The sequence below is a fragment of the Gigantopelta aegis genome, chromosome 13 (assembly GCF_016097555.1).
Source record: "Gigantopelta aegis isolate Gae_Host chromosome 13, Gae_host_genome, whole genome shotgun sequence".
Lineage (NCBI taxonomy): Eukaryota > Metazoa > Mollusca > Gastropoda > Neomphalida > Peltospiridae > Gigantopelta > Gigantopelta aegis.
Window position 1 is genome coordinate 2,890,316 of NC_054711.1, and position 14,135 is coordinate 2,904,450.

At 36.0% G+C, this 14,135-nt stretch overlaps 1 protein-coding gene across 3 annotated transcripts in view; it reads right to left on the bottom strand.

Annotated features, from left to right (window-relative positions):
• Window positions 1–14,135, bottom strand: part of LOC121387428 (1-phosphatidylinositol 3-phosphate 5-kinase-like) — a 126,458-nt gene that overhangs the window by 49,973 nt on the left and 62,350 nt on the right. For all 3 annotated transcript variants that reach the window (XR_005959818.1, XM_041518540.1, XM_041518539.1), the window contains exons 23-29: window positions 13,314–13,485; window positions 11,814–11,992; window positions 10,496–10,609; window positions 8,982–9,090; window positions 6,786–6,955; window positions 5,181–5,280; window positions 3,652–3,736 (exon numbers count right to left, since the gene is read on the bottom strand). Coding sequence is in view for 2 of the 3 variants with exons in the window: in XM_041518540.1 (XP_041374474.1) it covers window positions 3,652–3,736; window positions 5,181–5,280; window positions 6,786–6,955; window positions 8,982–9,090; window positions 10,496–10,609; window positions 11,814–11,992; window positions 13,314–13,485 (929 nt within the window). In the remaining variant the exon portion in view is untranslated. The remainder of the gene's footprint in view (window positions 1–3,651; window positions 3,737–5,180; window positions 5,281–6,785; window positions 6,956–8,981; window positions 9,091–10,495; window positions 10,610–11,813; window positions 11,993–13,313; window positions 13,486–14,135) is intronic.

Here is a 14,135-nt window from a genome sequence, read left to right on the forward strand (position 1 = left end):
TACTGTAACAAATATCCTCTTTACCTGTTGAAAGGTTTGAAACGTCAAACATCACAGTGTGTTAATGGAATAAAGACTATTATAGCTACTGTAACAAATATCCTCTTTACCTGTTGAAAGGTTTGAAACGTCAAACATCACAGTGTGTTAATGGAATAAAGACTATTATAGCTACTGTAACAAATATCCTCTTTACCTGTTGAAAGGTTTGAAACGTCAAACATCACAGTGTGTTAATGGAATAAAGACTATTATAGCTACTGTAACAAATATCCTCTTTACCTGTTGAAAGGTTTGAAACGTCAAACATCACAGTGTGTTAATGGAATAAAGACTATTATAGCTACTGTAACAAATATCCTCTTTACCTGTTGAAAGGTTTGAAACGTCAAACATCACAGTGTGTTAATGGAATAAAGACTATTATAGCTACTGTAACAAATATCCTCTTTACCTGTTGAAAGGTTTGAAACGTCAAACATCACAGTGTGTTAATGGAATAAAGACTATTATAGCTACTGTAACAAATATCCTCTTTACCTGTTGAAAGGTTTGAAACGTCAAACATCACAGTGTGTTAATGGAATAAAGACTATTATAGCTACTGTAACAAATATCCTCTTTACCTGTTGAAAGGTTTGAAACGTCAAACATCACAGTGTGTTAATGGAATAAAGACTATTATAGCTACTGTAACAAATATCCTCTTTACCTGTTGAAAGGTTTGAAACGTCAAACATCACAGTGTGTTAATGGAATAAAGACTATTATAGCTACTGTAACAAATATCCTCTTTACCTGTTGAAAGGTTTGAAACGTCAAACATCACAGTGTGTTAATGGAATAAAGACTATTATAGCTACTGTAACAAATATCCTCTTTACCTGTTGAAAGGTTTGAAACGTCAAACATCACAGTGTGTTAATGGAATAAAGACTATTATAGCTACTGTAACAAATATCCTCTTTACCTGTTGAAAGGTTTGAAACGTCAAACATCACAGTGTGTTAATGGAATAAAGACTATTATAGCTACTGTAACAAATATCCTCTTTACCTGTTGAAAGGTTTGAAACGTCAAACATCACAGTGTGTTAATGGAATAAAGACTATTATAGCTACTGTAACAAATATCCTCTTTACCTGTTGAAAGGTTTGAAACGTCAAACATCACAGTGTGTTAATGGAATAAAGACTATTATAGCTACTGTAACAAATATCCTCTTTACCTGTTGAAAGGTTTGAAACGTCAAACATCACAGTGTGTTAATGGAATAAAGACTATTATAGCTACTGTAACAAATATCCTCTTTACCTGTTGAAAGGTTTGAAACGTCAAACATCACAGTGTGTTAATGGAATAAAGACTATTATAGCTACTGTAACAAATATCCTCTTTACCTGTTGAAAGGTTTGAAACGTCAAACATCACAGTGTGTTAATGGAATAAAGACTATTATAGCTACTGTAACAAATATCCTCTTTACCTGTTGAAAGGTTTGAAACGTCAAACATCACAGTGTGTTAATGGAATAAAGACTATTATAGCTACTGTAACAAATATCCTCTTTACCTGTTGAAAGGTTTGAAACGTCAAACATCACAGTGTGTTAATGGAATAAAGACTATTATAGCTACTGTAACAAATATCCTCTTTACCTTTGAAAGGTTTGAAACGTCAAACATCACAGTGTGTTAATGGAATAAAGACTATTATAGCTACTGTAACAAATATCCTCTTTACCTGTTGAAAGGTTTGAAACGTCAAACATCACAGTGTGTTAATGGAATAAAGACTATTATAGCTACTGTAACAAATATCCTCTTTACCTGTTGAAAGGTTTGAAACGTCAAACATCACAGTGTGTTAATGGAATAAAGACTATTATAGCTACTGTAACAAATATCCTCTTTACCTGTTGAAAGGTTTGAAACGTCAAACATCACAGTGTGTTAATGGAATAAAGACTATTATAGCTACTGTAACAAATATCCTCTTTACCTGTTGAAAGGTTTGAAACGTCAAACATCACAGTGTGTTAATGGAATAAAGACTATTATAGCTACTGTAACAAATATCCTCTTTACCTGTTGAAAGGTTTGAAACGTCAAACATCACAGTGTGTTAATGGAATAAAGACTATTATAGCTACTGTAACAAATATCCTCTTTACCTGTTGAAAGGTTTGAAACGTCAAACATCACAGTGTGTTAATGGAATAAAGACTATTATAGCTACTGTAACAAATATCCTCTTTACCTGTTGAAAGGTTTGAAACGTCAAACATCACAGTGTGTTAATGGAATAAAGACTATTATAGCTACTGTAACAAATATCCTCTTTACCTGTTGAAAGGTTTGAAACGTCAAACATCACAGTGTGTTAATGGAATAAAGACTATTATAGCTACTGTAACAAATATCCTCTTTACCTGTTGAAAGGTTTGAAACGTCAAACATCACAGTGTGTTAATGGAATAAAGACTATTATAGCTACTGTAACAAATATCCTCTTTACCTGTTGAAAGGTTTGAAACGTCAAACATCACAGTGTGTTAATGGAATAAAGACTATTATAGCTACTGTAACAAATATCCTCTTTACCTGTTGAAAGGTTTGAAACGTCAAACATCACAGTGTGTTAATGGAATAAAGACTATTATAGCTACTGTAACAAATATCCTCTTTACCTGTTGAAAGGTTTGAAACGTCAAACATCACAGTGTGTTAATGGAATAAAGACTATTATAGCTACTGTAACAAATATCCTCTTTACCTGTTGAAAGGTTTGAAACGTCAAACATCACAGTGTGTTAATGGAATAAAGACTATTATAGCTACTGTAACAAATATCCTCTTTACCTGTTGAAAGGTTTGAAACGTCAAACATCACAGTGTGTTAATGGAATAAAGACTATTATAGCTACTGTAACAAATATCCTCTTTACCTTTGAAAGGTTTGAAACATCAAACATCACAGTGTGTTAATGGAATAAAGACTATTATAGCTACTGTAACAAATATCCTCTTTACCTGTTCAAAGGTTTGAAACGTCAAACATCACAGTGTGTTAATGGAATAAAGACTATTATAGCTACTGTAACAAATATCCTCTTTACCTGTTCAAAGGTTTGAAACGTCAAACATCACAGTGTGTTAATGGAATAAAGACTATTATAGCTACTGTAACAAATATCCTCTTTACCTGTTGAAAGGTTTGAAACGTCAAACATCACAGTGTGTTAATGGAATAAAGCCTATTATAGCTACTGTAACAAATATCCTCTTTACCTGTTGAAAGGTTTGAAACGTCAAACATCACAGTGTGTTAATGGAATAAAGCCTATTATAGCTACTGTAACAAATATCCTCTTTACCTGTTGAAAGGTTTGAAACGTCAAACATCACAGTGTGTTAATGGAATAAAGACTATTATAGCTACTGTAACAAATATCCTCTTTACCTGTTGAAAGGTTTGAAACGTCAAACATCACAGTGTGTTTTTGTAGTTCAGTGTGCAAGAAATGATACGGTAAATGAAAAAAATACAATTATAGTAAGCAATTGAAAGATCTAAAGAGTCCAAAAACAATTGTGCTGCAATAAAAGATACCATTATTGAAATAAAGACAATTATAGTAAAATCCTTTACCTGTTAAAAGGTTAGAAACATCTATGATTTGAGGATCGGAACCGGTTCTGGTTTTCTCGTACGTTTTCGGTGATGAGCGATCAACCTAAAAAACATTAAGTCAGGCTAAGTTAAAAAGAAATAGCTTTATTACCCATATGGTTAAAAATATCTTGGTATATATCAAAGTAATATGGATGTAACACTTCGACATCATCGAATGAGACACTACAACTTTACAGGAAGGTCGACAAAACAAGTTGAGTGATATAAATTAAGATTGATTATATGGGTAATAAATATGATATTAAACTCGCTAACATTTCGTATCATGTTTATGTTGCTCAGAAAATAATTTTCCTTGTCAGACGTAATACTTCGACGTCATCAATTGGCGTACTCCAACCTTACAGGAAGGTCGACAAAACAAGATGAGTGATATAAATTAAGATTGATTATATGGGTATTTCAATATTAAACTCGCTAACATTTCGTATCATGTTTATGTCGCTCAAGAAATAATTTTCATTGTCAGACGTAATACTTCGACGTCATCAATTGGCGTACTCCAACCTTACAGGAAGGTCGACAAAACAAGATGAGTGATATAAATTAAGATTGATTATATGGGTAATAAATTCGATATTAAACTCGCTAACATTTCGTATCATGTTTATGTCGCTCAGGAAATAATTTTCATTGTCAGACGTAACACTTTGATGTCATCAATTGGCGTACTCCAACCTTACAGGAAGATCAACAAAACAAGATGAGTGATATAAATTAAGATTGATTATATGGGTATTTCAATATTAAACTCACTAACATTTCGTATCATGTTTATGTCACTCAGGAAATAATTTTCATTGTCAGACGTAACACTTCGATGTCATCAATTGGCGTACTCCAACCTTACAGGAAGGTCGACAAAACAAGATGAGTGATATAAATTAAGATTTATTATATGGGTAATAAATTCGATATTAAACTCGCTAACATTTCGTATCATGTTTATGTCGCTTAGGAAATAATTTTCATTGTCAGATGTAACACTTCGACGTCATCAATTGGCGTACTCCAACCTTACAGGAAGATCAACAAAACAAGAATAGTGATATAAATTAAGATTGATTATATGGGTATTTCAATATTAAACTCACTAACATTTCGTATCATGTTTATGTCACTCAGGAAATAATTTTCATTGTCAGATGTAACACTTCGACGTCATCTATTGGCGTATTCCAACCTTACAAGAAGGTCGACAAAACAAGATGAGTGATATAAATTAAGATTGATTATATGGGTAATAAATACGATATTAAACTCGCTCGCTAACATTTCGTATCATGTTTATGTCACTCAGGAAATAATTTTCACTGTCACTCGCTACAGCTCATGATAATTGATAATTATTTCACTCGAGACATAAACATGATATGAAACAGAAGCTTGTTACATATCCTATCATTATTAACCAGGTTAATACATCAAAATATCACATGGATGTGATAAGTAAGTTATAGGATAAAACATTACTCTCAACTCACGTCGTCTACAGATGAGGCGGGCATGTCCTTGTCCTTGTCTTTCTTCACGCTTGTCGCTTGTTTCATCTTCTTCTGTTGGCTACTCAGAAACTCCTGAATCCTGCAAAATATAAAAGTCAAACTTCGGTTAGCTTATTCAGCAAAGTTTATGGTTTGAAAACAACTGTTGAAATAAAGAAAGAAATGTTTTATTTAAAGACACACGTAACACAATTTATTTAAGGTTATATGGTGTCAGACATACATGTATGGTTAAGAAAAACAGATATTGAGAGAGGAAACCCGCTGTCACCACTTCATGGGCTACTCTTTTCGATCAGCAGCAAGGGATCTTTTATATGCACCATCCCACAGACAGGATAGTACATACCACGGCCTTTGTTATACCAGTTGTGAAATTAAGGGGAGAGACATAGCTCAGTGGTAAAGCGCTTGCTCGATGCGCAGTCTGTCCGAGATCGATCACTGTCGGTAGGCCCATTGGGCTATTTCTCGTTCCAGCCAATGCACCACAACTAGTATATCAAAGGCAGTGGTATGTATTACCCTGTCTGTGGGATGGTGCATATAAAAGATCCCTTGCTGCTAATAGAAAAGAGTAGTCCTTGAAGTAGCAACAGCGGGTTTCCTCTCTCATTATATGTGTGGTCCTTAACCATATGTTTGATGCCATATAACCATAAATAAAATGTTTTGAGTGCGTTGTTAAATAAAAAAAAATATTTCTTTCTTTCTTTTCCTGAAATTATGTAGGAGAGCAACTGCTCTCAGTGTCAAATTCAGAGTAATGTTGAGTAATATAAATTAGCGATAAAGATATGTGATTAAGTGAGCAGTTTTTTGCCAATACAGAAATCGTTTACCAAATGTTCGCGTCAAACCATAAGGACTGCTGTCAAACATTTGATAATTCTGACATAGTCTTTGAGAAAACCCACTTTCTTCCATTAGTGTCAAGGGATCTTTTATATGCAGTTTTGAACAAACAGGACAGCACATACCATTGTCTTTTGATATACCAGCCAGGTCAGGTTGGGTCACGGAAAAATATCATTCAGAGAATCAAACCTATGATAAAAGAAACCTAGGTGAGCTCTCTAACCACTGAGCTACATCATGCATTCATAACTGTATATAATCTTTATACAAGCTGCAAAAGAGAGTAAAAGAAAGTTTGTTATGTTTAACAACACCACCAGAGCACATTGATTAATTAATCATTGGCTATTGGATGTCAAACATTTGGCAATTCTGACTCGTAGTCATCGGAGGAAACCCGCTACATTTTTCCATTAGCGGCAAGGAATCTTTTATATGCACTTTCCCAGACAGGATAACACATACCACGGCCTTTGACCAGTTGTGGTGCACTGGTTGGAATGAGAAAAAAACCTAATCAGTTGAATGGATCCACCGAGGTGGTTCGATCCTGTGATGCAAGCACCTCAGATTTGTCATAGGACACTGGTTGGGTTGGAGGAGGTTTGATCCTAGAATCCTAGCACATAACACAAGTGTTCTACCGACACAGCTAGAGGCAGGTCTGCTATAAGAGAGAGTAGAAGAGACCGTGGGCCAAGTTGTGTCAAATCTTCGACCACTTACTTGGTGTTCCACCTAAACACAGCCTCTACGATCATCCGCTTCAGTCTGATGATGTCACTGTGAGCCTCAAACATGCACGTCAGAACATCCGTGTTAGAATCATCATCAAGCAGGTCGGTGATTTTCTGCTGTATGTCTTGAGCCAGGTGACTCAGTTTGGACTTCTCACACTGGAAACAACGGACAATTTCTCTATTATTATTACTTATTTATTACTATCAACGAGATAGGTGATTTTCTGATGAATAACTTGAACCAGGCGACTCAGTTTGACCTTCTCACACTGGAAACAACGGACTATTTCTCTATTATTATTACTTATTTATTACTATCAACGAGATGGGTGATTTTCTGATGAATAACTTGAACCAGGCGACTCAGTTTGACCTTCTCACACTGGAAACAACGGACAATTTCTCTATTATTATTACTTATTTATTACTATCAACGAGATGGGTGATTTTCTGATGAATAACTTGAACCAGGCGACTCAGTTTGGACTTCTCACACTGAAAACAACGGACAATTTCTCTATTATTATTACTTATTTATTACTATCAACGAGATAGGTGATTTTCTGCTGTATGGCTTGAGTCAGGTGACTCAGTTTGGCCTTCTCACACTGAAAACAACGGACAATTTCTCTATTATTATTACGTATTTATTACTATCAACGAGATGGGTGATTTTCTGCTGTATGGCTTGAGTCAGGTGATTCAGTTTGGACTTCTCACACTGGTAAAAAAAAAATATCTATCTATAAGAATTTTGTCATTTATTGTGAATTTATCGACTTATAGCAATCACATATTGTATAAAATCACATAGCATAGCAAAGCGATTTTATACTTTTATACTAAATTTGTTACTTATGATTTGTAAAGTTTTTGATAAATTCACAAAAATTTACAAACAATTCATATAATTACAAGCAACATGATGTATAGATGACAGTTATTATAATTAAAACAATACAGATATGTCACCTGTTGTTGGTGAAAGTTATTACAATTAAAACAATACAGATATGTCACCTGTCGCTCTGTAACAGTTATTACAATTAAAACAATACAGTGATGTCACCTGTTGCTCAGTGACAGTTATTACAATTAAAACAATACAGTGATGTCACCTGTTGCTCAGTGACAGTTATTACAATTAAAACAATACAGTGATGTCACCTGTTGCTCAGTGACAGTTATTACAATTAAAACAATACAGTGATGTCACCTGTTGCTCAGTGACAGTTATTACAATTAAAACAATACAGTGATGTCACCTATTGCTCTGTAAGTTATTACAATTAAAACAATACAGTGATGTCACCTGTCACTCTGTAACAGTTATTACAATTAAAACAATACAGTGATGTCACCTGTTGCTCAGTGACAGTTATTACAATTAAAACAATAGAGTGGTGTCACCTGTTGCTCTGTAACAGTTATTACAATTAAAAAAATACAGTGATGTCACCTGTTGCTTGGTGAAAGTTACTACAATTAAAACAATACAGTGATGTCACCTGTTGCTAGGTGACAGTTATTACAATTAAAACAATAGAGTGGTGTCACCTGTTACTCGGTGACGGTTACTACAATTAAAACAATACAGTGATGTCACCTGTTGCTCGGTGACAGTTACTACAATTAAAACAATACAGTGATGTCACCAGACAGTGTTGCTGTTGCGGTGACAGTTACTACAATTAAAACAATACAGTGATGTCACCTGTTGCTAGGTTTATTACAATTAAAACAATAGCTCGGTGACAGTTACTACAATTAAAACAATACAGTGATGTCACCTGTTGCTCGGTGACAGTTACTACAATTAAAACAATACAGTGATGTCACCTGTTGCTCGGTGACAGTTACTACAATTAAAACAATACAGTGATGTCACCTGTTGCTCGGTGACAGTTACTACAATTAAAACAATACAGTGATGTCACCTGTTGCTAGGTGACAGTTACTACAATTAAAACAATACAGTGATGTGATATGTTGCTCGGTGACAGTTACTACAGTTAAAACAATACAGTGATGTCACCAGTTGCTCGGTGACAGTTACTACAGTTAAAACAATACAGTGATGTCACCAGTTGCTCGGTGACAGTTACTACAGTTAAAACAATACAGTGATGTCACCTGTTGCTAGGTGACAGTTACTACAGTTAAAACAATACAGTGGTGTCACCTGTTGCTCGGTGACGAAGTCCGACACAGCCCTCGCACTACTTTCACTGGGGATCTCATTGCGCAGTTTCATCGTGCACTCCAAGATGGCACTGAACTTCTCCATTCCTCTGAACAAAACAAAAACATAGTCATTTACTAGATGCTTTTAATGTTTTAGACAGGAGGAGGTCAGTGTACATATATAGAGGACTCATCACGAGTATTTTTTAATATGGAAAATATCAAATGAGTCTATGTTAATCGGTATTTGTCAAGGCTCTGCCAAGACAAATACCGATTAACTAGACAACGTTGATATTTTACATATTAAAAAACATGAGTAGCGAATTCTATTTATCATATAACACTTCTAAAATAACATTTTAATTAAATTTTTGGTAAATCACAGTACTAAAGTCGCCACCATCAGTAATATGACGTCATCACGATTAGCACAAATTAGTTTGATGTCACGTATTTTAACTAAATCTTTGAAAACGTAATGCAACATATTACCTAGAGATCTTATAAATTCGCATACCATTATTAACCGGGTTAATACACCAAGTTATCACATGGGTTTATGACATGGATATCATGGGTAAGTTATAGGATAAGTGTGTATATATATTATCTTTGTGATACATTAGATCGAATTATAACAATATAAGAACTTCACAAAAGGATATGGAAATTAAAAGACATTAGTTTTACATTCAATTAAAGGGACATTCCTGAGTTTGCTGCATTGCAAGATCTTTCCGACTAATAAACTATTTCTACTATTAAATTTACATATTAAATATATTTTCTTGCTTAGAATATCAGTGTTTGTATATTCAATGTGTTCCTGGTTGTCTTAAAATTTGTAAGAAGCACAAACTGGATTTTTAGGAAATAAAATGAAATTTAACCTAGAACAAATATTAGAATGATCAGAAACACGCTTAATATACAGCCACTAATATTTTATGCAGAAAAATATATTTGATATGTAATTACAATCGTTAAAAAAGTCTTTGTTAGTCAATAACATCTTAAAAATTACAGCAAACTCAGGAATGTCCTTTTAGCACCCAATCATGACAATTACAGAACTTCACAACACTGTTACAGTAACCGACAAGACTTCCACACAAGTTAGATCCTAACTGCTACAAGTTACAGAACTTCAAAACACTGTTACAGTAACCGACAAGACTTCCACACAAGTTAGATCCTAACTGCTACCAGTTACAGAACTTCAAAACACTGTTACAGTAACCGACAAGACTTCCACACAAGTTAGATCCTAACTGCTACCAGTTACAGAACTTCAAAACACTGTTACAGTAACCGACAAGACTTCCACACAAGTTAGATCCTAACTGCTACCAGTTACAGAACTTCACAACACTGTTACAGTAACCGACAAGACTTCCACACAAGTTAGATCCTAACTGCTACCAGTTACAGAACTTCACAACACTGTTATAGTAACCAACAAGACATTTGATACGAGACTCCTAACAGTTTCATGTGTTACTGCCATACTTGTTAGTGATGTATTTCACCACATCCTTCACTCTGCCAGGCTGAATGGGAAAAGGGTGGTAATCAACAACGATCGACGGCAACGCCAACTCCTGGAGCTGGATCTCAGAGTACCTGTATAATAAAAATTAAATCAAATTAAATGAACGGAATGTGTGTATAATCACATACAGTACATTCAATTGCCTGTTTAGTATCAGAGTGTAACTGTAAGTGTTTCACCTCAGTGACCTCTCACACTAATGTACACCCCCTCCAAACCTTCTACCCCAACTTATGGACTGATCTGAATTTCTCAAAAACAACCTATCAAATGGTAAAATGTTGATGCGATTTGAAAAAATTATTTTTACAACAAGGAGCATTCAATTTTGACTACATGAAGTAAATAGCCCAGTTATGAGGAAAACGTAACTAGCTACATACTCACCTAAATGATGTGACAATGTCTCTGTAACCAAAGTACAAGTTGTAATCACGATGTAGCGAGTGGTTATCACTCACCTAAATGATGTGACAATGTCTCTGTAACCAAAGTACAAGTTGTAATCACGATGTAGCGAGTGGTTACCACTCACCTAAATGATGTGACAATGTCTCTGTAACCGAAGTACAAGTTGTAATCACGATGTAGCGAGTGGTTATCACTCACCTAAATGATGTGACAATGTCTCTGTAACCAAAGTACAAGTTGTAATCACGATGTAGCGAGTGGTTACCACTCACCTAAATGATGTGACAATGTCTCTGTAACCGAAGTACAAGTTGTAATCACGATGTAGCGAGTGGTTATCACTCACCGAAATGATGTGACAATGTCTCTGTAACCAAAGTACAAGTTGTAATCACGATGTAGCGAGTGGTTATCACTCACCTAAATGATGTGACAATGTCTCTGTAACCAAAGTACAAGTTGTAATCACGATGTAGCGAGTGGTTACCACTCACCTAAATGATGTGACAATGTCTCTGTAACCGAAGTACAAGTTGTAATCACGATGTAGCGAGTGGTTACCACTCACCTAAATGATGTGACATTGTCTCTGTAACCGAAGTACAAGTTGTATTCACGATGTAGCGAGTGGTTACCACTCACCTAAATGATGTGACAATGTCTCTGTAACCGAAGTACAAGTTGTAATCACCATGTAGCGAGTGGTTACCACTCACCTAAATGATGTGACAATGTCTCTGTAACCGAAGTACAAGTTGTAATCACCATGTAGCGAGTGGTTACCACTCACCTAAATGATGTGACAATGTCTCTGTAACCAAAGTACAAGTTGTAATCACAATGTAGCGAGTGGTTACCACTCACCTAAATGATGTGACAATGTCTCTGTAACCGAAGTACAAGTTGTAATCACGATGTAGCGAGTGGTTACATGGCTCGGCTGCAGCTCGGCGAGTGAACTGTTTGACATGGAAACGAAGCTCAAGGAATTTCGCAAACGACAGATTCCAGGTGTCAGCACAGATAGGAACCACTGGAGTCACCTGAAAGAATGGCAAACAAACCTTAAGTACAGAACATTTTGTGTTCAAAAGTTTTATTAGAGACAGGTGTAATTAATTTGAAAATTGATTGGCAACTACGAATTAATGTTGCAGAATTGTATAGCTGTATCTAAAACCTGCATAGCAATCATGAATGAATGAATGAATGAATGAATGAATGTTTAATGACAATTTGTGTGCAGACATGGTTATTGAAAACTGCACAGCACATATGATAATTCTGCTATTGATAAACACAGAATCCAATATTTTATGTGTTTGTTATCCAAGTTCCATGCCGCATCAAAAACCCCCACACACATTAAAAAGAACTATACCTGTTTACACACACACAGCTGGACTAAACGGACATTTTGAGAAGAGCAATTTATTAATCATCGGCTTTTAGATGCCAAACACTTGGTAATTTTGACCTGTAGTCATAGAGAGGAAAACCGTACAATATTCCATTAGCAGCAAGCGATCTTTCATATGCACCATACCACAGATTGGATAGTACATACCACAGCCTTTGATATACCAATCGTGGTGCACTGGCTGAAACAAGAGATAGCCCAATGGGCCCACCAAAGGAGTGGGTGGGGGCGATCCCAGACCAACCGCATTAAGCTAGTACTTTACCACTAAAAAACAAGTCTGTCTGCAGCTGGACTAAACGGCCTCTACCTTTTTACACACACACAGCTGGACTAAACGGCCTCTACCTGTTTACACACACACAGCTGGATTAAACGGCCTCTACCTGTTTACACACACACAGCTGGACTAAACGGCCTCTACCTGTTTACACACACACAGCTGGATTAAACGGCCTGTACCTTTTTACACACACACAGCTGGACTAAACGGCCTCTACCTTTTTACACACACACAGCTGGACTAAACGACCTCTACCTGTTTACACACACAGCTGGACTAAACGGCCTCTACCTTTTTACACACACAGCTGGACTAAACGGCCTCTACCTGTTTACACACACAGCTGGACTAAACGGCCTTTACCTGTTTACAAACACACACAGCTGGACTAAACAGCCTCTACCTGTTTACACACACACAGCTGGACTAAATGGCCTGTACCTGTTTACACACATGGCTGGACTAAACAGCCTCTGTTTACACACACACAGCTGGACTAAACGGCCTGTACCTGTTTACTCACACACAGCTGGACTAAATGGCCTGTACCTGTTTACACACACACAACTGGACTAAACAGCCTGTACCTGTTTACACACACACAGCTGGACTAAACAACCTGTACCTGTTTACACACACAGCTGGACTAAACGGCCTGTACCTGTTTACACACACAGCACCAGCTCCACAGGAGAATGTTGTTCTGCCCACCCGCTATCTCATTGTCCAGTCTCTTGACCAACACGTTGATACAGCCGGTCCCGTGAGAAAACCTCCGTATGTGGTCGACCATTGGGGTGTCACAAGATTCTGACGGACAGAGGTACGTCTCCCTGGAGCAAGCAGAACATTCAAATAAAGAAATTTATGTTCACTTTGAAAACATTTGTTTAATTTTTGCACATTGCAAGTATAGGGCTTGAATTATTTTTTTTAATAAACAAAGAGTAAAGGGAAGTAACTCACTGGACTAAACATTAAAAGTTAAAGTTTGTTTGATTTATTAATCATCGGCTATGGGATGTCAAACATTTGGCAATTGTGACACTTGTTTTGTTTAACGATACCACTAGAGCACATTGATTTGTCAACCATTGGCTATGGGATGTCAAACATTTGGTAATTGTGACACTTGTTTTGTTTAACGATACCACTAGAGCACATAGATTTGTCAACCATTGGCTATGGGATGTCAAACAGTTGGTAATTCTGACACTTGTTTTGTTTAACGATACCACTAGAGCACATTGATTTATTAATTATCGGCTATTGGATGTCAAACATTTGATAATTCTGACACTTGTTTTGTTTAACGATACCACTAGAGCACATTGATTTGTCAACCATTGGCTATGGGATGTCAAACAGTTGGTAATTCTGACACTTGTTTTGTTTAACGATACCACTAGAGCACATTGATTTGTCAACCATTGGCTATGGGATGTCAAACATTTGGTAATTCTGACATTTGTTTTGTTTAACG